Source organism: Eleutherodactylus coqui, chromosome 4 (assembly GCF_035609145.1).
Source record: "Eleutherodactylus coqui strain aEleCoq1 chromosome 4, aEleCoq1.hap1, whole genome shotgun sequence".
Classification (NCBI taxonomy): Eukaryota; Metazoa; Chordata; class Amphibia; order Anura; family Eleutherodactylidae; genus Eleutherodactylus; species Eleutherodactylus coqui.
In genome coordinates this window covers 156512798-156538339 of record NC_089840.1, presented here as the reverse complement: position 1 = coordinate 156538339, position 25542 = coordinate 156512798, and the positions used below count along the sequence as shown (strand labels likewise).

The 25542-nt window shown below is 42.5% G+C and overlaps 1 protein-coding gene across 5 annotated transcripts in view; it reads left to right on the top strand.

The window, feature by feature from the left end:
- The window catches only part of DCAF6 (DDB1 and CUL4 associated factor 6), a 992542-nt gene that overhangs the window by 179998 nt on the left and 787002 nt on the right, over window positions 1–25542 (top strand). For all 5 annotated transcript variants that reach the window (XM_066600328.1, XM_066600324.1, XM_066600329.1 and 2 more), the window contains 2 exons: window positions 10531–10716; window positions 23807–23920. In XM_066600328.1, the coding sequence (XP_066456425.1) occupies window positions 10531–10716; window positions 23807–23920 (300 nt within the window). The remainder of the gene's footprint in view (window positions 1–10530; window positions 10717–23806; window positions 23921–25542) is intronic.

The following is a 25542-nucleotide window of genomic DNA, read 5'->3' as shown; positions in this document are numbered from 1 at the left end:
GGAATTCCACTGTGGAATTCCGCCCTGTGAGTTTACCCGTAATCACTTGCGGCATATTCTATTTGCCGCGGGCGTACGCGCGGATGACTCATCGTAGCACAGCGGTAAATAGCGTGTAAATGCTTCTCTGTCCACCGATGCCCGCGTCATATGATGTGGCCGGCGCGTCATGTGACGCTGTGAGCATGTCATATGACGTTGCCGGCGCATCACATGACACTGCCGTCACGTCATGCGCTCTACTGCGCATGTGTGCCAGAGGGTCATGCGGGACGTCGGGCGGTGGATTCGGATGCAAGTATGGGGTCTCTGGGAGGGCACCGTGATGGACTCCACTGCGGAATTCCGCTCGCAGAACCCGTCACGGTCCGTGGGCACTAGGTCTTAAGGCCTCGCTCACGACCTGAAGGTTGCCCGGGTGATCCAGGTAGCCGGCTCAAGGTTGACTCAGCCTTTCATCTTTCCGAGGTCTGTAAAGTGAGTACCCAACTTGCTGGGGCATAAAAAATTAATGGGGAAGGCAATGGCAAACCACCCTTCAAAAACAGTCTGCTAAGAATCACCACATTGTGACGTCACCCTAAGAATTGTTCATGACTTCTACTTCATAAAATGAACCAATTGGATGTGGTCTTTTCCGATTAGGTACACCACACCCACTTTTTTTCTTTTTTCTATTCTCCTACTTTTATTCATTTCTCATTCTCCTTTTTTCCTTCTCTGCATCCTTTTTTCAGTTCTTTTTCTTATATGGTGATTCTTATGTTATTGCCAGGTGCCACCTCCTTTTTTTAGGAAATCAATATGATGTCTTATTTGGTTGCCCCTTTTCAAAATGACTATTGTATTTCTGGACTGGCCCATGCCTGATTTAGAAGAACATCTAAGTAAGTGACACCTGTTCTGTTATTAGATTCCATTAAATTTTGGAAGCAGTTATTGTTAATGAAACATAATACCGTATTTTTCGCTTTATAAGACGCACTCCCCCCCCCCCCTCCCAAAGTGATGGATAAAAGTCAGTGCGTCTTATAGAGCGAACGTGCCGCTTGTTCGCGCGATCGCGAGTTTATCGGCCGATTGCGAAAAGACGCGCGATTGCGAGTTTTAACGCGCAATCACGCGAACATTCGGCCAAAGAAACTCAGAATCAGTTCTCTCTCCTTTGCACTGCTGCCCGCTGATTGGTGGTGAGCGCCGGCGGGAGCAACTGTTGCTCCCTTTCTTCCACCAATCAGCTTGACCCCTTCCTCCTATGAGGAAGTGCTTACAGTTCTTTCATTATTGCATGACAAAGCTACCTTAGTCTCCTGCTGCATCCATCCAATTTTAGGAAGATGTCAAAGCAGAAACGACTAGCATATAAAATCCCTTTTAAACTGGAGGTAGTGAAATACGCCAAAGAACATGGGAACAGAGCAGCTAAGGGAAATTTTGGGCTGCCTCCAACAGAAAAAATGATACGTGAATGGAGGAAACAGGAGGAGGAGCTGCAAAAAGCAGATAAACGTAAGCACACTTTTCGTGGGCGTACTGCAAAATGGCCACAGATAGACGTGGAAATGAAAAAGTGGATAATATGTCACAGGAACAATGGATTTTCAGTCTCTACAAAAATGATCATCTTTGAAGCCAAGTGTCTTGCTGCAGAGAAAGGCATTGAGGACTTCACTGGATCCGCATCGTGGCGCTACAGGTTCATGAGGAGATGTGGCATTGCTATGCGCACCAAAACTAGGATTGCGCAAAAAATGCCTAAAGAATACGAAGCCAAGATTGTGTCTTTTCATAAATTTGTAATTGATGCAAGAAAGAAAAATGGCTTTGAAATAGGCCAGATTGGGAATATGGATGAAGTCCCGTTAACTTTTGATGTGCCATCAAACAGGACTGTTGATTTGAAAGGTGCAAAATCCATAACTGTGAAAACCTCAGGACATGAGAAAAACGCATTACACGGTTGTGTTGTCCTGCTGTGCAGATGGCACCCAACTTCCACCAATGCTAATCTTCGAAAGAAAAAGCATGCCAAAAGAGGCAATCCCACGAGGAGTTATTGTCCATGTTCATGAGAAAGGATGGATAGATGAAGGTGGAATGAAAATATGGATCGAAAAAGTGTGGTCCAGACGCCCTGGAGGGCTTCTGAAAAAACCTGCCCTGCTAGTACTTGACCAGTTTAGGGCACATATCAGTGAAAACACAAAAAAATATTTAAAGAAGCAAAGACCCATCTAGCTGTAATTCCTACGTGGCTTACTAGCCAGTTGCAGCCTCTGGATGTTTCTATTAACAAGCCATTTAAAGTTTTCATGCGAGAGGAGTGGAACAAGTGGATGGCTGCTGGAAATCATGACCTGACACCCACTGGACACATGAAAAGGCCCACTATCACTCAGGTTTGTGAGTGGGTGAAAACATCGTGGCTGGCTGTGAAGGAGGAAATTGTTGTAGGATCCTTCAAAAAATGTGGCATCAGTAATGCCTTGGACGGTTCTGAGGATGGAATCCTTGATGAAGATGCTGACACCAGTGATAGTGAGTCACTGAGCTTGATAAGTTCGGACAGCAGTGAGGAGTTTTTGGGGTTTCCTGATGGCAAAAGGTGTATTGTTCTAAAATAAAAATCTCTGCTCATCTGTTAATTACAGTAGTAATAGTTCTTAATGCGGCTGTTGACTGACTGCTGTTCATGTTTACATATTATTCTGTTATTTTATTAAATATTTAAGCCCACTTTTTGGTTCAAAATATTTTTTTCCTCCTTTCCTCTCTCTAAAACCTAGGTGCGTCTTATCATCAGGTGCGTCTTATAAAGCGAAAAATACGATACTTTTGTACAGTTTTACTGTAATGTATCTTCACAATGTATGATTAATGCATATTCTGGCTTCAATAAAAACCTGTGGATTTTGATGTGGAATTCTGCAGTGAAAAATTCCACTACGTCCTGATGGAAATCTGTCCGTGTGAAAGAGACCTTACAATCTGGTCTTTGTACTTTACATTCTACAGAAACTACCCTTATGAAAGTGTCAGACGATTTCCTGACAGCTAAATTGAATGGCAGCTAGTCTCTGCTGATTCTTCTATGTGATATTAGAAGCACTGGCGTAACTATAGGTGATGCGGTTGCACCTGGGCCCAGGAGTCTTAGGGGGCCAATAGGGCCCCTCTTTTCTATATAGGAAGCCAAGGACTATGAATAAAATATTAGTTGGGGGCTCTGTTACAGGTTTTTCATTAGGGCCCAGGAGCTTCAAGTTACGCCTCTGCTTAAGGGGTTAAGAGAAGTTGGGGGCCCCAAGATAAACTTTTGCAACCGGGCCTATTAGCCTTTTACCACGCCCCTAATTAAAAGACATTACTGAGAGGACGTATAAGAGAAGTACACCTCCCAGAACATCTAGGCTGTTATGAGATGTCCAAAAATATTAGAGGAGAGAACTACAACTCTTAGCACTTCCCTGACTACACGATCTCACCCAAAAATCCATAAAGTGTAAAGATAGAAGCAGCAGCATCCAAGGTGCAATTCAAGTAGCTTTATTCTTCCCAAGCAATACAGAAATGACGTTTCGACTCCTGGGAGTCTTTTTCAAATGTAGACTCCCAGGACTCGAAACATTATTTCTGTATTGCTTGGGAACAATAAAAGTACTTGAATTGCACCTTGGATGCTACCGCTTCTATCTTTACACTTTATGGATTTCTTAAGGACCTAATTGGATCAGGTCCTCTTGTTTGGCTTTGGCATTTCCCGGTCCAGCCGAATACGGCGTTAGATTGTGCGGTCTGCATCCCTGCATTTCCCACCCAAAAATCCATAGTCGCAGGTCCTTCAGTTTCTACTGTTGACCTCTGCCCTAGTGACCTCACAAGTGCTTCATCTCCAGTGGCTAGCACACATCCTAGTCTCCACTGCTGAGTTCCACCCCCTATTGACATTATTACAGATCCTTACACAACTATCATCTACAAATCATGGCAGGTCCTCCCCACTCCTCCTGCCTGCTAGGTGGCACTACCTGAGAAAGGATGCTCATTTTACCTAATGAAACTCCTGGTTTTGGAATATCTTGGTGCTATATAAATAAAGATTACTATTATTATATGATGCAGGGCTGATTTTGAGGGTTTTTATTTAATTCCATATAGTTAAAGGAGTTTTATCATAAGTATAATTTTTTTTTCTAGCAGTCGGGCCGGTTTCAAAATAAAAAAAAATCTCATACTCCCCTTTTCTGGTCCTAACTTAAAGGGTTTTTTTCATTCGTGACATTTATCCCTTATCCACAGGCTTAGAGGATAAGGGTACCTTCACACAAGATGACTGATGGGCACATAAAGTAACCACCCAACTTTTGCTTTACATAGGAGTGAGAGTCATTCAAGTGAATGGAGGCGGAGTAGTGGGGATCATTCTAGATGCCTGCCTCCATTCACAGTAAACGGGAGCGGTTCCTGTTCACACGGCCTGATAGCCTCTTGATTTTTAGTTCTGTTAAAAGCCATGTGTGTCTGATAGGTGAGTGATTTCTTGCTTAGTGCCCTGTCGGTGGATGCATTGTACACTGTACAATTATCGCTGGAGTTCTATGTTTCTAGGGAGAATTCAGGTGATAATCAGCCCATGTAAAGGTACCTTATCATAGAATGGTAGTGTTAGAAGGGACTTCCAGGGACATCTGGTCCAACCCCCTCCTCGGTGCAGGATTCACAAAATCATTCCAGACAGATATTTGTTCTCCTTTGTTTGAACACTTTCATTGAAAGAGAACTCACCACCTCCCGTGGTAACCTGTTCCAGAAAGTTTTTTGAAAACAAAGATCTGGTACCGTGTTAGCCAGTAGAGCAAAATGTGATTGTTCTCAGCAAGAGAAACGACGTAATCTTGTAGATATGATACCTTTTAATGGCTAACAAAAATACATGATGTAATAATAGCGAGCTTACGAACCAACGCAGGGTTCTTCTTCAGGCTTATGGATTGGATCAGAAGAGGCATGCATATTTATACATACTTATAACATACTTATGACAAGGCACAGATATGGATGTGATTGGTTCGCACTTAAAAGGAATTCTGCAACAGCAAACAAACTTTTTTTGTCTAGGCACTGATAGCGGAGTGAAAGTTTTATGGTCCCTAAATTATTGTTGGAGGGGGGAAAGTCAGCAGGCTTGAATTGCTACAAGAGATACACCAACATTTTTAGCTAAACACTGATAAGGGAGTGAAAGTTAATGGTCCCTGAATTACTGTTGATGGGGGTCTTATCTGTATAATAAATGTGTCTCACTTCCCATTCACGCATAAATCCTGGGGAATAATTTAACCCAGTATTCAGCGTGTCAAAGGTTGTTATCAATTTATATTCCCAAATTCTCCTGTGGTTTTGTGACTTGAAACCACCCTTCAATATCAAAACTCTCATATCTCCTATGTTATGTCCATGGTTAGAGAAGTGCTCGGCCACAGGTAATTCTCTTTTTCTGTGTTCAATCGTGTGGCGGTGAGATCTCATCCTGGCTTTCAGTTTCTGTCCTGTTTCTCCAACATAAAGACCCCCAACAGGACATTTACTGCACATGATCAGGTACACAACATTGGACGAGGAACATGTGAATGTCCCTGGGATCTTATAGTCCTTATAGTTGGGGATCCGTATCCTGTCCGCAGTCAGTATATGTGAGCAGGTCTTACAGCTCCTTACATTACAGGGATAAGTTCCTTTTTGTGTGTCAGAGGGTAATGCACTCCTGATTATAAAGTTCCTCAAGTTAGGAGGTTGCCTGTAACACAGAAGCGGAGGGTCCGGGAATATGGTTTTCAGACGGTCATCCTTGTGTAGGGTATGGTGGAGTTTTCTTGCGGTTTTCCTTAGTACCTCTAGTTGCGGATTGTAGGTCACTACTAGAGGCACACGATTGTTTCTTTCCTTCTCCTTGTATTGGAGTAGTTGATTTCTGGGTATCCTGGTGGCTCTGGTGATTTGGTCATCAATTGAGGTGGGATGGTAGCCCTGATTTATAAATGTTCTTTTAAGATGGTACAAATGTTCCTCTCTGTCTGTTGGGTTGGAGCAGATCCGGTTGTATCTGATGGCCTGGCTGTAGACAATGGACTTTTTGATGTGTTTAGGATGGAAACTGTCCCATCTGAGGTATGTGGGCCGATCAATCGGTTTTCGGTATAGGGATGTCTGTATTGAGTTGTTTGAAATCTTTATGGTGGTGTCCAAAAAGTTGATTTCTGTATGCGAGTAGCTTAATGTCAGTTTTATGGTGGGGTGGAATGCATTGAATCTTTCATGGAATTTTATTAATTCTTGTTTGGTGTGGGTCCAGATGATCATGATGTCATCAATGTAGCGGAAGTAGGCCAATGGTTTGCTGGGGCAAGAGGCCAGAAAGTCACTCTCCAGTTTTGCCATAAAAAGGTTGGCAAATTGCGGTGCCATTTTACTGCCCATGGCAGTCCCCGTGAGTTGCAGGAATTTCTCTTTGCCAAAGGAGAAATAATTGTGTGTGAGAATGAATCTTGTGAGTTGTAGCACTGCATCAGAGGCGACCCCATTGGCCTCAAGGTGCGCCTGGCAGGCAGTCAGTCCATCCTCGTGTGGGATGTTGGAATACAAGGATTCCACATCCATAGTGGCCAGGATGTTGCCATTGGGGAGGTGACCTACGGTTGACAGTTTGTTCAGTAGGTCTGTGGTGTCTTTCAGGTAGCTGGTTGTGTTTCTCACCAGTGGTTTGAGGATGCCTTCCACCCATCCTGAGATTCCTTCAGTGAGGGTTCCCACACCTGAGATAATCGGCCTTCCTGGGTTGCCAGCTTTGTGTAGTTTTGGAAGCATGTAGAATGTTCCCACCTTGGGGTTCTCCGGTATCAAGTCCAGAAGTTTTGTGGAGCCCACAGACAGGCTTCTAATGACCCTTCTCAATTCCCTCACATATTTCTGAGTCGGGTCTTGATTCAGTTTGGTATAGTATCTGGTGTCCGTCAGCTGTCTGTTTGCTTCTTTTTTTGTAGTCCGATGTGTTCATGAGGACTAATGCACCACCCTTATCTGCAGGCTTAATTGTGATTTCCTTGTTGCTCTTAAGTGCATGGATGGCCCTTCTTTCCTGCATATTGATATTAAATGTTTCACTTCCATGCTTGTCCAGTATAGTGGATTGCACCGCATGCCTAAAGGAGTCTATGTATTTGTCCAAAGTGCGATTCCGGCCAGGAGGGGGTGTCCAATCAGACTTCTTTTTGGCCCCACGTTTATCCTGTGTTTGTGTGCTTGAAAGGCCTGTGTCCTCTTTATCATGAAAGAATTCTTTCAGTCTTAGTCTTCTGAAATATTCCTCCATGTCACTACAAAGTTCTGTTTTGTCAAGTGTTTTAGTGGGGCAGAATGAAAGTCCCCTGGAGAGGACACTGAGCTCCACCTTACTGGGGTTGCGAGATGACAGATTGATAACACAGCTGACTTTACCTTTGTCCGTGTCCCGTTGGGGGTTCTGTTCCCTCCTGCCAGACTCGGGGTGCTCCTGATCCGTGTTTGGGTACAGGCCTGCTTTGAGTCGAAGTCTCTGGAGTTTCTTTTCCTTGTTCTGAATAAGGCAGCATCGTAGTGTTGTATAAAAGTGTTGCATTTCCAGGTTCACGTCCTCTGTAAGTGTATTTCTTAAAGTTTGTATGTCCACAAGGGCCTTATTCTTGTTGCTGTAGAAGACATGGATAAGGTGATTCCGCAGTCTCTCAGAAGTCCTGTAGCAAACGTTGCATAACGAATGTTGTAAGTGTGCAGAGTTGGGTTCTTTAGGCAGAGTCCTTTGGGAATTAGATGTTCCTTCTTGCATCTGGTTAGAAAGAAAATGTCGCTGTCCAGTTGTGCCAACTTCTTCAGAAGATGTTTCAGTTCCATTTTTGTACAGTACATTCTGGTATCCTCCTTTAGGTATAATCAAAACAAAGATCTGGTACCGTGTTAGCCAGTAGAGCAAAATGTGATTGTTCTCAGCAAGAGAAACGACGTAATCTTGTAGATATGATACCTTTTAATGGCTAACAAAAATACATGATGTAATAATAGCGAGCTTCCGAACCAATGCAGGGTTCTTCTTCAGGCTTATGGATTGGATCTGAAGAGGCATGCATATTTATACATACTTATGACAAGGCACAGATATGGATGTGATTGGTTCGCACTTAAAAGGAATTCTGCAACAGCAAAGAAACTTTTTTTGTCTAGGTCTGTGCCTTGTCATAAGTATGTATGTTATAAGTATGTATAAATATGCATGCCTCTTCAGATCCAATCCATAAGCCTGAAGAAGAACCCTGCGTTGGTTCGGAAGCTCGCTATTATTACATCATGTATTTTTGTTAGCCATTAAAAGGTATCATATCTACAAGATTACGTCGTTTCTCTTGCTGAGAACAATCACAGAAAGTTTTTTCTAATATCTAATTTGTGTCTCCTTCCTTTCAGTTTCATCCCATTGCTTCTAGTCTTTCCTTGCGCAAATAAGAATAGGGCTGATCCCTCTGCACTGTGACAGCCCTTCAGATATTTATAGACAGCTATTAAGTCTTCTCTCAGCCTTCTTATTTGCAAGCTAAACATTCCCAGTTCCTTTAACTGTTCCTCATAGGACATGATTTGCAGACCGTTCGCCATTTTGGTAACTCTTCTTTGAACTTGTTCCAGTTTGTCTGTCTTTTTTAAAGTGGGGTGCCCAGAACTGGACACAGTATTCCAGATGAGGTCTGACTAAGAAGGAGTAAAGGGGGATAATTACCTCACGTGATCTAGACTCTATGCTTCGCTTAATACATCCCAGAATTGTTTGCCTTTTTGGCTGCTGCTTCACATTGTTGACTCATGTTCAGTCTATGATCTATTAGTATACCCAAGTCTTTTTCACATGTGCTGCTGCTTAGCCCAATTCCTTCTTATTCTTTATGTGCTTTTTTTCATTTTCTTGGTCAGATGTAGGACTTTGCATTTTTTCTTGTCAAATACCATTCTGTTAGTTACTGTCTACTGTTCAAGCTTTTCTAGATCTTTTTGAATACTCTCTCTCTCTCTCTCTCTTCCCAGAATTGTGTTTGCCTTTTTGACTGCTGCATTACATTGTTGACTCATGTTCAGTCTATGATCTATTAGTATATTATTTTCTTGCCCAGATGTAGGACTTTGCATTTCTCCTTGTTAAATACCATTGTGTTAGTCGCCGCCCAGTGTTCAAGCTTTTCGAAATCTTTTTGAATACTCGCTCTCTCTTCCCTAGTGTTAGCTATCTTTCCTAGCTTTATGTTGTTGGCAAATTTGATCGGTTTCCCATCAATTCCCTCCTTCAGATTACTTATAAGAATGTTGAACAACACCGGGCCTAGTACAGATGCTTGTGGTTTGATGTATTCTTCCACTTAGATGTGCTGCCATTTATGACCACTTTTTGAATACGATCACTCAGCTAGTTGTGAATCCAGCTAACAGTTGCCTTGTTAATCCCATATTTGGTCATTTTTTTCAGTAAGTATTATATAAGATACTTTGTCAAATGCTTTACTAAAGTCAAGATATACTATATCGACCACATTTCCCTGATCAACCCAGTCAGTGTTTCTGTCATGGAAGGAAATTAGATGTTTGGCATGACTTGTTTGTTACAAACCCATGCTGGCTCTGGTTAATTACTCATTTTTTAGTTAAGTACTTGCATACATGCTGTTTAATAATTTGTTCAAAGATCTTTCCTGGTATAGAAGTCAGGCTCACAGGCCTGTAGTTTCCTGGATCCACCTTCTTCCCTTTTTTGAAGATAGGGACAACATTTGCCCCTTTCCCATCTTCTGGGACTTCTCCTGTTTTCCAGGAATTTTCAATGATAATGGCGAGTGGTTCAGAAATTACCTCCGCTGCTTCCTTTAGTATCCTATGATGTAATTCATCTGGACCTTGAGACTTCTATGCATTTAAGTTAGCTATGTGTTTCCTCACAATCTCTCTGCTTATAGATAGCCTGCATTCTTTTATTCCCTGAATAGCACAGGTAAGATCAGTTGATGTTGCATCTACTTTCTGAGAGAAAACCAATACAAAATAGAAATGTAAAAGGTCAGCCTTCTCACCATCATTTTTAACCTTAAAATGCCTTTTCACTGGGGGTCTGACTGCTGGGACCAGCAATCCCCTTTTCATTCACTTAAATGGGAAAGCAAGAGGAAGATTGCCGAGTACATTGATCCCTATGTCCCATAGAAGTGAAAGGAACAGTGGTCATGCATTCGTTTTGCCGCTTCTTTCATATGGGGAACTTTGGGTGCGCAGATTTCAAGATCACTGTGGATCCCAGTGGTTGAACCCCCCCATTCGGACATCTATCTTCTATTTTGTAGTAAGGGAAAAAAATCTAATTTGTGGAACAACTGGAAAGAAAGTGAGGAAAGATATGAGTGTATACCGGAGAAGCTGCAGGAAAAGGAGTCTCCATTCATGTATGTTTTTCTATTCTCATTGCAGGTCTTGACACGAATTCATTCTGGCCACAGAGCTAACATTTTTAGTGCAAAGTTCCTGCCCCTCACAAATGATAAGCAAATTATATCATGCTCAGGAGATGGAGTGATTTACCACACAAATATTGAAAAGGATGCAGAAACGAATAGACAGTGCCAGTTTACCTGCCATTATGGAACGGCGTATGAGGTACGTGATGCCGCCTTTATCAAGGTAAAAAAAACAATCTGATTTATAAGGAACCTGACTGCAGTTTTTAACAAAGTAAACCAGTACCAGCTGTACAATTATGTAGGAACTGCCTTTAAAACAGTGCTTTTACTTTGAATGTGCCTAAAAGTATACCTGTGTATTTGGGATTGGAAAATGTGCCGCTCCAGATGTGAATGAAGCAGAACACAGTCTGGTGGGCACGGGAGACCGGCTCTACTACGGGAGTTACATGTTTATCCAGAAAATCTGTCTCTTTCATCCCCAAGTTTGAACGATTCATACTACATCATCCATGCACTGCTCTGAGGTCTACTGACACATGCGCAGATAATCTCCAGACATTGCAGCGCAGGAGTGACACTTAAGAGCAGTTTGTAAATTACGTAGTAGGCATCTTCCATGCCAGGCTAAACCTGCAGCTCATAAAGATGGTCGGGCACGCCCACCGCACTACATTTATTGCAAAAGCACTGTTCGAAAGACCGTTGCTACACAATTGTACTGCTACTATTAGTTTACTTTGTTAAAAACTGTTGACAGGTTCCCTTTAAATGTGTGTACATGTATGTATTCACATTGAGGCCTTAGTCACACGGGCGCATCGGCACCCATACACCGGCGCCGATGCGACTGTGTGAGAAGACGGCCGTACCTAAAGACGGCCGTCTCTCTGCAGCGCTGGAGGAAAGAACATGTGACCGGCTCCATTTCCGGTCATGTGTTCTTTCAGCAGCGCTTCAGAGAGACGGCCGTCTGCAGGCACGTCCGTCTTCTCACTGACAGTCAGACGGGCGCATCGGCGCCGCTGTACGGGTGCCGATGCGCCCGTGTGACTAAGGCCTGAGGAAGACCTGTTGGCTCTCCTTCTTGCCTTTTTAATAAATTCTTGTGTTCTACATTGCATTGTACCTTTTCTCTGTTAGGGCTTTTACCCACTAGCGTTTTTTTAACACTGCGATATCACTGTGTTTTTTTTACTGCAGATGTTAATGGGACTTTCTAATGTTAAAATCGCATCGCACAAAAATTGCAAGTTTGCGCTTCTGCGATTCTTGTGCGATGCAATTTTAACATTAGAAAGTCCTATTGTCCCATTGACATTTGCAATTAAAAAACGCAGCAATATCATGGCGTTAAAAAAAACTCTAGTGGGTAAAAGCCCTTACTCATCATATATGTTTAGGAATAAAAATTGATAACTTCAATACATTTTTACATCCATATAAACAATAAAATGTCAGACAAAAATTACTGGGAAGCACTGAAATCTCTTTACAGAGGGAAATTAATTGAGCAGAGAGCTTGGTTGAAGGATAATCTTTTGGATGGTGTGCATTCTCGATAAGAGTTACATTAATTTTATCAGACAGTAACATAGTATGTTAGACTGAAGCGAGACAATGTCCATGTAGTTCAGCCTGTTTCCACCTCCTCCCCACCCATCCCACTTGTTGATCCAGAGGAAGGCAAAAAAAAAAACCAGTGAGGCAGAAGCCAATTAGCCCACTGGGGGAAAAATTGCTTTCTGACTCCTTAATGGCAGCCAGAATAATCCCTGGATCAACGTTTTAGAAGTTCCTACCTGACTTAAGACCTAGATCAACAACCATGCTGGTTATTTAATGGCTATATCCTGTAATATCATAGCTCTCCAAACATTCTAGATATGATAACACCAAAAAGCAGATTTACCGGATTTATAACAAGAGCTACAAAACGTACAGAAAGATCATATACTTTTAATGGGGTTTTGTCATTTGAACAAAAGTCCGTTTCCTAGGTGGGCCCTGCGTAAAATAAAAAATGAGGTTATACTAACCTCTCCTCGAGCCCTAGGATGCAGCCTACAGTCACCACTGATATCGGCGGTGACTTCTGAGTAGTCGACTGATGGAAGCATGTGACTAGTGCAGCAAATCAGAGGCCGCAGCTCCACCATCTGCACTCCTGGCATCAGCACTCATACTTTCTGCGCCATGATGCCAGGAGTGTGCAGTTGAAAATGTGGAAAAATTACAATTTTTTTCAAAAGCTTTCAAATTTTGGTGCTTTTAAAAAACATTCACAAATTGTATCGGTCTATTTTTACTACGTAAATGAAGTACAATATGTGGCGAAAATACAATGTCAGAATCACTTGGATATTCAATACGTTTACAGAGTTATTCAATGTTAAATTGACACGGCAGATTTTCAAAATTTGGCCTGGTCACTAAGGCACAAACAGGCTTTGTCACTTAGGGGTTAACCAACAGACCTGACAGAATAACAGGAGTGCAGATTGGGTGGCACCTGGGAAATACTGACAATAATATAATACAGTACAACTTGTCCTTCAAGAGAGAGTTTTATAGGGGAGCTCCAAAAAAACTAAATTTTAGGAAGGCATGGTTTGATCAGCTCAGAGATGCCATTTAACTTATTGACTGGGATAATACCCTTAACAATAAGAATACATATGATGGGAAATGTTTAAAAAACATCCTCATTACTGACTGTGAGCGGTTCATACCTTACAGGAATAAAAAGGTTAGGAATAGGAGAAAACCAATGTGGCTCAATAAAGAAACATACACATTGTAGACCCAATCTGCTTACTGGACACTTCAATTACGTATTTCGCCACTAATTCTTCTGCCAGTTCTAACTGTACTTATCTCTACCACCGCTCCACTCCATTTCCATTACTTAGTAACATAGTATGTAAGGCTGAATGAAGACAATGTCCATCTAGTTCAGCCTGTTTATCCCCCTATGTTGTTGATCCAGAGGAAGGCAAAACAAAACAAGAGGCAGGAGCCAATTAGCCCTTTTGGGGGGAAATTCCTTCCCTACTCCCTAATGGCAATCAGACTAATCCCTGGATCAACCCCTAATAGTTCATACTTGCCTGTATACCCGGATTAACAATTAACCTAAGATTTATATACTGTAATATCCTTCCCCTCTAGAAAGACATCAAGTCCCCTTTTAAGCTCCTCTTTGGATTTTGCCATCACCACATCCTCGGGCAGAGAGTTCCACAGTCTCACTGCTCTTACAGTAAAGAACCCTTTTCTGTGTTGGCGATGAAACCTGCTTTCTTCTAGACGTAGCGGATGCCCTCTTGTTACAGTCGCAGTCCTGGGTATAAACAGATCATGGGAGAGATCCTTGTATTGTGCCCTCATGTATTTATACAGTTATTTGATCGCCTCTTAGCCATCTTTTTTCTAGGGTAAATAATCCCAATTTTGATAGCCTTTCTGGGTATCCCAGTCCCTTCATTCCATGTATTAGTTTAGTTGCCCTTCTTTGAACCCCCTCCAGTACTGTAACTTCTTTCCTGAGCACTGGTGACCAGAACTGTACGCAGTATTCCATGTGGGGCCTAACAAGTGCCTTATATAGCGGTAGAATAATGTTCTCATCCCTCGCCCTTATACCTCTTTTAATGCACCCCAAGACTTTATTAGCTTTTGCAGCAGCTGACTGGCATTGGTTACTCCAGTTTAGTCTACAATCCACTAGTACCCCCAGGTCTTTTTCCATATCACTTTTCCCTAGCAGTACCCCATTTAGTGTATATTGGTGACATCCATTTCTCCTACCCATGTGCATAACCTTACATTTATCAACATTGAACTTTATTTGCCATTCTTTTGCCCAAGACCCTAGTTTATCTAGGTCCGTTTGTAGCCATACATTGCATTGATTATATTGTATAATTTTGTGTCATCTGCAAATATTGATATTTTACTGTGCAACAGCCCCTCTATCAGGTCGTTGATAAATATATTGAACAGAATGGGGCCCAATACAGTTACTGAAGTGAGACTTACCAGGCTCACTTTTGGATTCCTTTTTGTTAACAATGCGCTAATCCAATGGTACAACCCCAGTCTTGATAGTATCCATAAATATTATATATAGTGGCCTAGCTATCACATCACTTAGTACCCTTGGGTGTATTCCATCTGGGGCTGGCGATTTATAGATTTTAATCTTCTTTAACCGGTTCCGCACTTCTTCTTGCGCTAGGTATAAGATATTTTGTGAGGGGTTCATTTTATTCCCCTGCATCTCATGTGGCATTTCCTTTTCGTTCGTGAATACGCTTGAAAAGAAACTAATAGGTTTGCCTTCCCTCCATCATCTTCAATGATTTCTCCTGCTTTATTTGTTAAAGGGCCAGTGCTCTTGGTGCAGATCCTTTTGCTGTTAATATAGTTGAAAAATAGTTTTGGGTTGTTTTTGCTCTCTTTGGCGATCAGTCTTTCAGCCTCCTCCTTAGCAATTGTGATCTTATCTTTTCATATTTTGTTTTTTTCCCTGTACGATTTTAGTGCTTTTTCACTGCCTTTTTGCTTTAGTAGTTTGAACGCTTTCTTTTTTTCGTTTATTGCCCCCCCCCCCCCCCCTTACAGTCTTGTCAAGCCATGATGGTTTCCTTTTACTTGAAGTTCTTTTATTTTTAAAGGGAATTAACTGCTCACATGAGGCGTTTAGGGTCCTTTTAAACTTTTCCCATTTGTCGTTTGTACTGATATTTTTGAGGGTGTTGTCCCAATTCATGTTACAGATAGTAGTTCTGAGCTGATCAAATTTTGCTTTCCTAAAGTTTAGTTTATTTGTCACTCCCTGATGAGGCTTCTTATTGAATGACAGCTGGAAGTTGATTATATTGTGGTCACTGTTCCCCAAGTGCCCCTCAACCTGTACCCCCATTATTCGGTTCGGTTTCTTAGCTAATACTAAGTCCAGAGTAGCCCTCCCTCTAGATGGCTCCTGCACAAGTTGGATAAGGTAGTTATTTTTAATTGTTATCAGGAATTTATCACCCTTGTGAGATTTGCAGGTCTCATTATCCCATAATATATCCGGATAATTAAAGTCTCCCATGATAATTACTTTGTTGGGGATTGACACCTCTTCTATCTGCCTTAATAGTAAGGTTTCAGTTTGTCCTGTTGCTTTTAGTGGCCTATAGAAAACCCCTATCAGGATTTTTTAAATTTTTTTCTCCCTGTATTTCTACCCATAGAGATTCCACATGTTCACCTCCTGCCATTATATCCCCCTGTAGTCTCGGCATTAAGTACGATTTAACGTACAGACATACCCCTCCCCCTTTCTGGTTTCCACGGTCTCTTCTAAAGAGGTTGTAACCCTGTAAATTCACCACCCAATCACACTTATCATCAAGCCATGTAGCTGTTATGCCGACTATATCATAGTTTATCAGTCATTCTCGCTTCAAGCTCACCCACTTTACCGATCAGACTTCTTGTATTCGTGGTCATACAATTTATACAGTTTTTTTTGTTCTTTAAATTCATTTTGTTACTAATGGTACTATTGGCTGATCTGACAGTTCTAACTGTACTAACCACACTTCCTGCTCGACCCCCATTCCCGTTGATTAGACCCAGGTCGCTAGCTACACTGACTACCCTGTTATTTCTCTTTTTGCCCTCCCCACAGTCCCTAGTTTAAACACTCCTCCAGCCTTCTAGCCATCTTCTCCCCCAGCACAGCTGCACCCTCCCCATTAAGATGCAGCCCATCCCTACGGTGGAGCCTGTAGCCGACAGCAAAGTCAGCCCAGTTCTCCAGGAACCCAAATCCCTCCTTTTTACACCAACTCCAGATCCACTTGTTTACCTCCCTAAGATCCTGCTTCCTTTCTACTGTGGCTTTAGGTGCAGGTAGTATTTCCGAGAAAACTACCCTGGAGGTCCTCGCCCAAAGTCCCTGAAATGATTTTTGAGGGCCCTCCATTGACCTCTAATTTGTTCATTGGTGCCAACGTGCACCATGACCGCTGGATCCTCAAAAGCCCCTCCCAGTAATCTATTAATCCGATCTGCGATGTGTCGAACTCGAGCACCAGGAAGACAACACACCGTTCGATGATCCCGGTCTTTATGGCAGATTGCCCTATCTGTCCCCCTTATAATTGACTCCCCCACCACTAGGACCTGTCTAGCCTGCCCTGCGATTTCCGTCCCCATCTCACTGGAGCAGTCATCTCCCTGGTGTTCAGAGGGCATGTCGTACTGCAGCCGTGCTGGCTCTGTAATGGTATCCCCCTCATCTGCCAACTTTGCAAACTTGTTGGGTTATGCCAGTTCAGGACTAGCCTCCCTGGTTCTCTTCTCCTCTCTACCCTTTCTAACTGTCACCCAGCTGATTGCCTGCTTCCCCTGCTCTTTTGCACTACCATCCGCCCCCGCCTTTACCCCAGCGAGCGCCTGCTCAGTAAGCAACAAACTCCTTTCCATGATGTCAATGGATCGCAGTGTTGCAAGTTGCTCATTTAGAACCAGGATTTGGGCTTCTGAATGTGCAACGTGCACGCATCTTGCGCCACGGTATTCACCCCCGATCGGCTCATAAAGGACGCATACATTACACAAGTAGTACACTGGATGACATTGCCAGGCATGGAGCTCATCCCAATGGGGATCTACAATTTACTTGTGGAAATAGTGAAGATAGATTTGCTCACACTCCGCTCACACCTCACCGCCTGTGCGCAACCGCTCACACCTCGCCGCCCGTGCGCAACCGCTCACAGCTCACCGCCCGTGCGCAACCTCTCACAGCTCGCCACACGTGCGCAACCTCTCACAGCTTGCCACACGTGCGCAACCGCTGTGATGGCATTCCCCTCATCTGGTAACTTCACAAACTTGTTAGGCCTCCCTCACACAGGGCGTTTTATACAGCGTTTAGCGCTGCCTTTTCAGCCCAGCGCTAAACGCTGTACAACACTCCCATTCATTTCAATGGGGCTGCTCACACAGGGCTGAAAACGCAGCGCCTTCCAACGCTGCGCTTTGACAGCGATGCATGTTCTATTTTGGGGCGTTTTCAGCCGTGCGTCGCCCATTGAAATGAATGGGCAGCGGTTTTAGCACTGCTGAAAACGTGGCAACACTTGGTGCCGCGTTTTTGCCAGAGTTAACCGCTCGCCGATTTTCGGGGTGAGGGTTTGCAATAGAAGCCCTACCCCGAAAATCAGTCCCTGCTAGGTAGAGAAAAATAAAAAAGCAATACTCATCTAGCCGCTGCAGTCCGGTTCGCGGCCGCTGGTCTCTGCCGCTGATCCGGGCTTCCCCTGCATTCACGAGTCTATTGCCGTAGGCCAGGTTTGAGAACCCCGCCTCCGACAATAGAGTGCTGTGATTGGGCATCGAGCGTGCCGACAACCAATCACAGCCCTTCTTTGACTGTCTCAGCCAATCAGCGCCGGCAAGCTCTGATTGGCTGAGACAGTCAATGAAGGGCTGTGATTGGGCATCGAGCAAGCACCGACAACCAATCACAGCACTCTATTGCCAGAGGCGGGGTTCTCAAACCTGGCCTCCGGCAATAGACTTGGGAGTGCCGAGGAAGCCCTGATCAGCGGCAGAGACCAGTGGCCGCTACCCGGACTGCAGCAGCTAGGTGAGTATTGCTTTTTTTTTTTCTTTTCAGCATTCTTGGCTGCGTTTTCAGCCGAGCTGAAAACGCAGCCAAAACGCTGGCATAAAGTATGCCAGCGCTGCTTTAACGGGGTGGAATCTGCAGTAACGTAGCGTTGAAAAACGCTGCGTTTCTGCAAACGCCCTGTGTGAGGGAGGCCTTAGGGTATGCCAGTTCAGGATCAGCCTCCCTGGTTTTCTTTCCTCTACTGCTCCTTCTAACTCACCCAACTAGCTACCTGCTCATCCTGCTCTCCCGAACTACCATCCACCCCCACACCTACCCCAGCGTGTACTCTGTGAGCAGCAAACTCCTTTCCATGGTGCCCATGTGTCGCAGTGTTGGAAGTCACTTATTTAGATCCAGGATCTGAGCTTCCAAATGTGCTACACGCTATCATCTCTTACAACAGTATGCACCTGGCTGTTCAAGGACCGCATACATGGCACAAGATGTATACTGGACGGCATTGTCAGTCATGGAGCACATTCTAAATGGGGATTGTACCAATAGATTAGATAAAACTATATGCAAAAATTTTATATAAGCAGTAATTAAATAAGTTACTCTTCCACAGTCCCTGAATCGAAAGTCACTGATCCCTAGTCACGCACTTAAAGGGGTTGTCCCGCGCCGAAACGTCTGTCTGCGGGCGGCCTATCTGTAACTATTTACACATTTATGGCTTCTGTATCAGACATTAAGCATGGAGTGCAATTGTTATTTCAAAAAATACTGTACTTCCTCTCACATAGGAAGGCTTTGCACTCTTGGAGCCTTCATCATTGGGCACCTGGTGGCCTCTATAGAGTGCAGTGCCACTGGTCAGGTGATGCGGAGGTGGCCAGAGACCCTCCAGGCCTGGAGAAACCATGATGGTCGTACTACTTCTCTGACTTCCTTTGTTTCTCCAGGCCTGGAGTGTTGCTTTAAAGTTTCCAAAACATTTTAAAAAGTAGCATTGGTGCTGTATGCACCCAGTTTGACTTCTATCATCTCAGCTTTTCATTCTCCAATTTTATTTTTTTGCTGCACTGCAATTTGCAATCTACTTACAGGCCGTGTCCTAAGAAGCTATTCTTCTAGTAGTGTACTGTCCCTGGAACTTCCTCTCCCACACCACAGCAACTCCTTAATTGCATGTAGTAACTAGCAGTGTCCTTGCATCCCTGTTACTAGAGAAGTCAAATGCCTATTGACAAGTAGTGGATCGCTAAGGTGCTAAAAGGGAGACCCCTAGTGGCAGGCACTTCAAAGTTGATTTTTAGTGGTATAACACTATTTAGTGCAAGTACATAACAAGATTGATGATTCACACACAAGTTTTCTGCAAGCGGGAATTTGTGTAAACAGATTTGCAACTTTTTCCCTTTTTGCGACATATTCACCACTTTTGGATGTGACCTCCCAGGATCAACAGATTTTTGTATAAATTACACCAAAAACTAGCATAAATTATATCATAAATAAGAAATATGGAACAATGCCTCTGCAGCACCACTTTTTATATTTCATTATTCCTTCAAATCAATTTGTCACAGAAAGGGTTTAGAGTGTCCCTCTTAAAACTTAGTATTCACTGGGTATAACCCTTAAAATATAACTTTTATTGACAAATATATATAAAATGTTTGGGCCTCACAAAAAACAGACAAAACAAAACAAAACAGAAACAGAGCAGGAGATAGAACCCTGGAAAAGAACCGAGAAAAAATCTACGAAGCTGATCCCTCCAAGGTAGTACGGGAGTGTACTGATGGATAAGACACTACCGACTCACTATATCAACCGCTCCAAAATCAATTCAAATCTAATTAGAGGACCATATCGAGGTCTACCCTTATAGAAAAGATGGAAGCGGAAAAAAATTCCACCAAGTGGGTGGTTTACAGTCAGCTTCTAGTGGTGGCGAGCCCCTGGGTTTGCCCTATGTCCCATAAGCTAGACCAGGAGCAAAAATGAGCAAGTGACCCAGTAGAAGCCCCAGAGCTCTGAAAATGACGTCCCGGTAAGAGACAAGTGCGGTTCTATCCCGAGGAATGCCCTGTTTAAGTAATAGTAGCGGGCAAGAAATAATCCCAGAACGAGAAACCAGCAGAAGTCTATGATTGGCTTCTATCCATAGATGAAAATTAGTTCTGAATACAAGGACACCAATCAATGCTTCCGCTGAGTACCTCCGAGAGATAAACACAAGTGGCTGATAGACTATAAGCCACAGGTTATCAATCCAGAAATACAATAGTTTCTAATGAAACAGCAGGAGAACCCCATTCAAAGATAAGATGGGTTCTCATGCAACGTGTGGTTTCAAAGACCAATAAAAGACAAGTTCAGAACACCAGTGGACAATCAGACAGGAATTGCTGTTCTTTCTCTCTTCTTCCCACTTTGCTCTATCTCTAACTGGATTGGGGTTTTTTTTTTTTTTTGGTTTTTTTTTAACCTTTTGTTTTGGAGCACTCTCCATGTATTGTGGAGACTCTGTTCTGTTTGGGATATTGTTCCCAGGATATTACTTTATCCTAGCACCTTCTAGTGAGGAATCAGTGCAACATTTGTAACGCTCATTTCTCCATAGGTGTTTCAATCAGCCTGGTTAGTTTTTATTTTTATGAGCATACTCCTTATTTTTCTGGGAGTTTTTCTATTATTGGGGGAAGTGGTATTTTGGTACATTTGTTCTGTTATGGGCAATTTATCATCTTTTTATTTGCCCATACGGATAGGTACCACCTATTTTACCATATAACAGCATAGCTCACAGCATAGGGCATCTGCTTAGGTTAATCCAATTATATGTGAGATAGATATTTTCGCTATCAAGGACAACTATTCTTTTTCCGTATCTTATGACATTATCAAGCATTAAGGTTCCTGATGAGTCTGTATGAGACAGAAACGCGTTGAACCAGTCTGAACCAATCTTGAAACAATTTTTCAAAATATCTTTTTTTTTTTTGCTAGGAGAACCCAGTCTGATTGTCCACTGGTGTTCTGAACTTGTCTTTTATTGGTCTTTGAAACCACACGTTGCATGAGAACCCATCTTATCTTTGAATGGGGTTCTCCTGCTGTTTCATTAGAAACTATTGTATTTCTGGATTGATAACCTGTGGCTTATAGTCTATCAGCCACTTGTGTTTATCTCTCGGAGGTACTCAGCGGAAGCATTGATTGGTGTCCTTGTATTCAGAACTAATTTTCATCTAGTTCTGTGGATAGAAGCCAATCATAGACTTCTGCTGGTTTCTCGTTCTGGGATTATTTCTTGCCCGCTACTATTACTTAAACAGGGCATTCCTCTGGATAGAACCGCACTTGTCTCTTACCGGGACATCATTTTCAGAGCTCTGGGGCTTCTACTGGGTCACTTGCTCATTTTTGCTCCTGGTCTAGCTTATGGGACATAGGGCGAACCCAGGGGCTCACCACCACTAGAAGCTGACTGTAAACCACCCACTTGGTGGAATTTTTTTCCGCTTCCATCTTTTCTATAAGGGTAGACCTCGATATGGTCCTCTAATTAGATTTGAATTGATTTTGGAGCGGTTGATATAGTGAGTCGGTAGTGTCTTATCCATCAGTACACTCCCGTACTACCTTGGAGGGATCAGCTTCGTAGATTTTTTCTCGGTTCTTTTCCAGGGTTCTATCTCCTGCTCTGTTTCTGCTTTGTTTTGTTTTGTCTGTTTTTTGTGAGGCCCAAACATTTTATATATATTTGTCAATAAAAGTTATATTTTAAGGGATATACCCAGTGAATATTTGTTTAAAAAGCCTTTCCTTTGTATCCCTCTGCCTCTGTGAATTATATCTCTTACAACTTAGCTTTTATTAATAAAAATGTATATAAAAAGGATTTTTTTGTGAATCCTAAAACAGACACAGATACAGACAACAAAAATTAGTATAACGTGACCGGCGTTATCTCCCGAAAAAAATGTAAGCCAAAGTCAGGTATCTGGGGAGACATTTTTAGGTTAAAAAAAAAAACTCCCTTAGCGGATAAGTGAATCCTGTTACCCAGTACCTAAAAGGTAGTTATTGGCTGGGGATATTTCAAGGGTCAATTTTGAAAAATCAAGTTCCTGACTTGTAAATAGTTATATCAGCTAGCGTACTGTTCAAGAAGACTGTTTGTGCTTAAATGAACAGTGCACGGTTATATCTTATAGAGGTCGCTGTCTGATAAAACACCTATCTTGGACACACATCAACGCATAGAGAACATGAAACATGAATGTCCCAAATCAGGATGTATGTACCAAGAGAAAAAGGATGGTGGATATAACCTGGTCAATGCCACGTAAGTCCCTATGTTTCTAGGCAACAAGAAGGGAAATTGAAAAAGACCCAACCAAATTTGATTAGTTACTAAATTTCCAAAGTACAGAGGTTCTACGCGTTTCCACTACATATCACGTAGTTTCATCAGGAACCAAAACAAACAGATACCAATAATCAAATTGAAAAATTGGTGTGGTAGACTCCCAAAATGTAGAGAGTACCACCTAGATGAGGAGGTAGTCGATCCTATAACCAGGTCTAGCAAGTTTGAATAGCCCAGTAATCCCCCCCCAAGACAATGCAGGAACGAAAATAAAAAAACAGCAGCAGCACCAGCCTCTGTGGTAGGCTGGCGGCTATGAATGAGCTCTGTGTCAAGTTGAGCTTGATATAGCAGAGATGATCCTCCCCTTCTGGGGGTATGTGCTCTCCTGTCCAATGAAAGACAGGTGGAGAGAGTAGCTCCGCCCACCCCGGGCGGGCTCACACCGAAGCTAGTGTTATTATCAACAATCTAGCTGATTTGTGTGCTGCGTCCATCCAGGTCTTAACAATGATTAACAGGTCCATACAGGTCTTTACAATGATTGGGAATTGAAAATCAAGTCAGATTCTATACACAGACATCTGTTTCATGGTTTTTGTTTTTCATCAGTGTGCAGTAGAATTCTGGCTTGTGACGTGAGTTGGGTGGGGTATTGTCTCGCTTTGAGGAGAACACCTAGAAGGTGATTGAGGAGACTTATAAGGCTATCCGTGCTCCTCTGGGAATCATATGTAGATAAGGAAGATCGAACATCTTCCTTATTTGCATATTACCCAGAGGAGTATGCATAGTCTTCTAGGTGCTCTCCTCAAGAAGAGACACTACCCCTCCCAACTCATATCATAAATGTATGCCATGTCAGACCTGTTGTACATTTCTGAAAAGGCGCACTGAGCTATTAGGTTGTGCTTGTTCCTACATTCAGCGCGCCAGAGAAATTCATATACTAAGCCTGGCATTGCAAATTCCTGGCTTCGTAAATTTCTCCCATAGTTTTTTAAAGGGGCATAAATTGTGTGAAGAATTAGTGTCCATTTCAGTGTCCTGTGTATAATACATACAAGTCCAGTTTATATTTTCAGTGCAGTTGCTGAAAGATGTGACACAGTTATGTGTCTTCAATATGTTATTTATATCGTAATTTAAGTTGTTTTATTAGCTTGTTCCTATCGCGCTGAGACATATTTTTGGAAATACTGTTAGTGATGTGTTCTTAATGAGCTCTGAGGCTGCGGTAATATACTGTACATTGGATTCATTGTTTTTGTTTTTTTAATACAGATCATGACTGTGCCAAATGATCCCTACACATTTCTGTCATGCGGGGAAGATGGAACTGTAAGGTGGTTTGATATTCGAATTAAATCTAGTTGTACAAAAGAGGACTGCAAAGATGTGAGTTTTATAGATTTAGCCACATGGGGCTGATTTTTTTTTCTAGAAACCATGTAAATCAAAATGTTACCTGAATTTGTTGAACTATTTAAATCTAGTTTTAGAAAATTTATGATAATGTCATTGTTTTCTTATTTGGGAATTGTAAATTAATTGTGTGGGGATCCACATTTCACGATCCTCCTCTATCTAGAGTGGAGAGCAGTTACAAGCAGAATATTTTACTGTGGAAGGTCTGTCATGCCCTGCATTACTCTAGTGTGTGGGTCAAGAAGGGTATCATTTCTCCTCACTGAGAGCTCCTAGAAAGTGAAAGGAGACTTAAAAGATCATCCATGCTCCTCTGGGAAATATGTAAATGGAAACATGGAACAATGTGTAAGCCAAAGCCAGAAACCATACACAACTTAGCTTGTGGTGTTGTAAGAAGGTGACAGATTCCATTTACCATATATACTCGAGTATAAGCCTAGTTTTTCAGCACATTTTTTAATGCTGAAAAAGCCTCCTCGGCTTATACTCGAGTGAGGTAAAAAAACAACAAAAAAAAACCTGCAATACTCCCCTCCCAGCCTCAGTCTGTGTCCCGGCGCGATGGCCCCCCCGGTGGTGCGGAAAGCTGCTTGGGAATTCTCCCTACTGTCATCTCCATGCTTAGCTTTGAATTCCCCTGCTGTCAGCACTGTGTAGGTAAGTGCTGTAATTGGATATAAAGCTGAAAGCCCTCACTGACTGACTCGCCAAAAGTTCTCCAACTTCCCAATGTCGTAGAAAGATGAAATTTGGCGCAAGCATAGATTATCTCCAAAATAGGAAAAGAAATTGGGTCCCAACTCGATTATTCAATTCTAGCGCAAAAGAATTGGCGTCAAAATTTAACGTACATAATCTAAATCACTCACTTCCCAATGTCATAGAAACGTGAAATTTGGCAGGAGCATTGATTATGTCATAAAAAGGAAAAGCTAATGGGTCCCAATTCGATTATTCAATTCTATGCGCAAAAGAATTAGCGTCCAAATTTTACGTACGGAATCTAATTTTCTCACTTTCCGGTGTCATAGAAACGTGAAATTTGGCACGAGCATTGATTATGTCATAAATAGGAAAAGTTAATAGGTCCCAACTTGATTATTCAATTCTAGCGCAAAAGAATTGGCGTCGAAATTTTACGTGCGGAATGTAATTTCTTTACTTTCCAGTGTCATAGAAACAGGAAATTTGGCACGAGCATTGATTATGTCATAAATAGGAAAAGCGAATGGGTCCCAACTCGATTATTCAGTTCTATGCGCAAAAGATTTAGCGTCCAAATTTTACGTGCGGAATGTAATTTTCCCACTTTCCGGTGTCATAGAAACGGGAAATTTGGCACGAGCATTGATTATGTCATAAATAGGAAAAGTGAATAGGTCCCAACTCGATTATTCAATTCGAGCGCAAAAGAATTGGCGTCGAAATTTTACGTGCGGAATGTAATTTTCTCACTTTCCGGTGTCATAGAAACGTGAAATTTGGCACGAGCATTGATTATGTCATAGGTAGGAAAAGCTAATGGGTCCCAACTCGATTATTCAATTCTATGCGCAAAAGAATTAGCGTCCAAATTTTACATGCGGAAT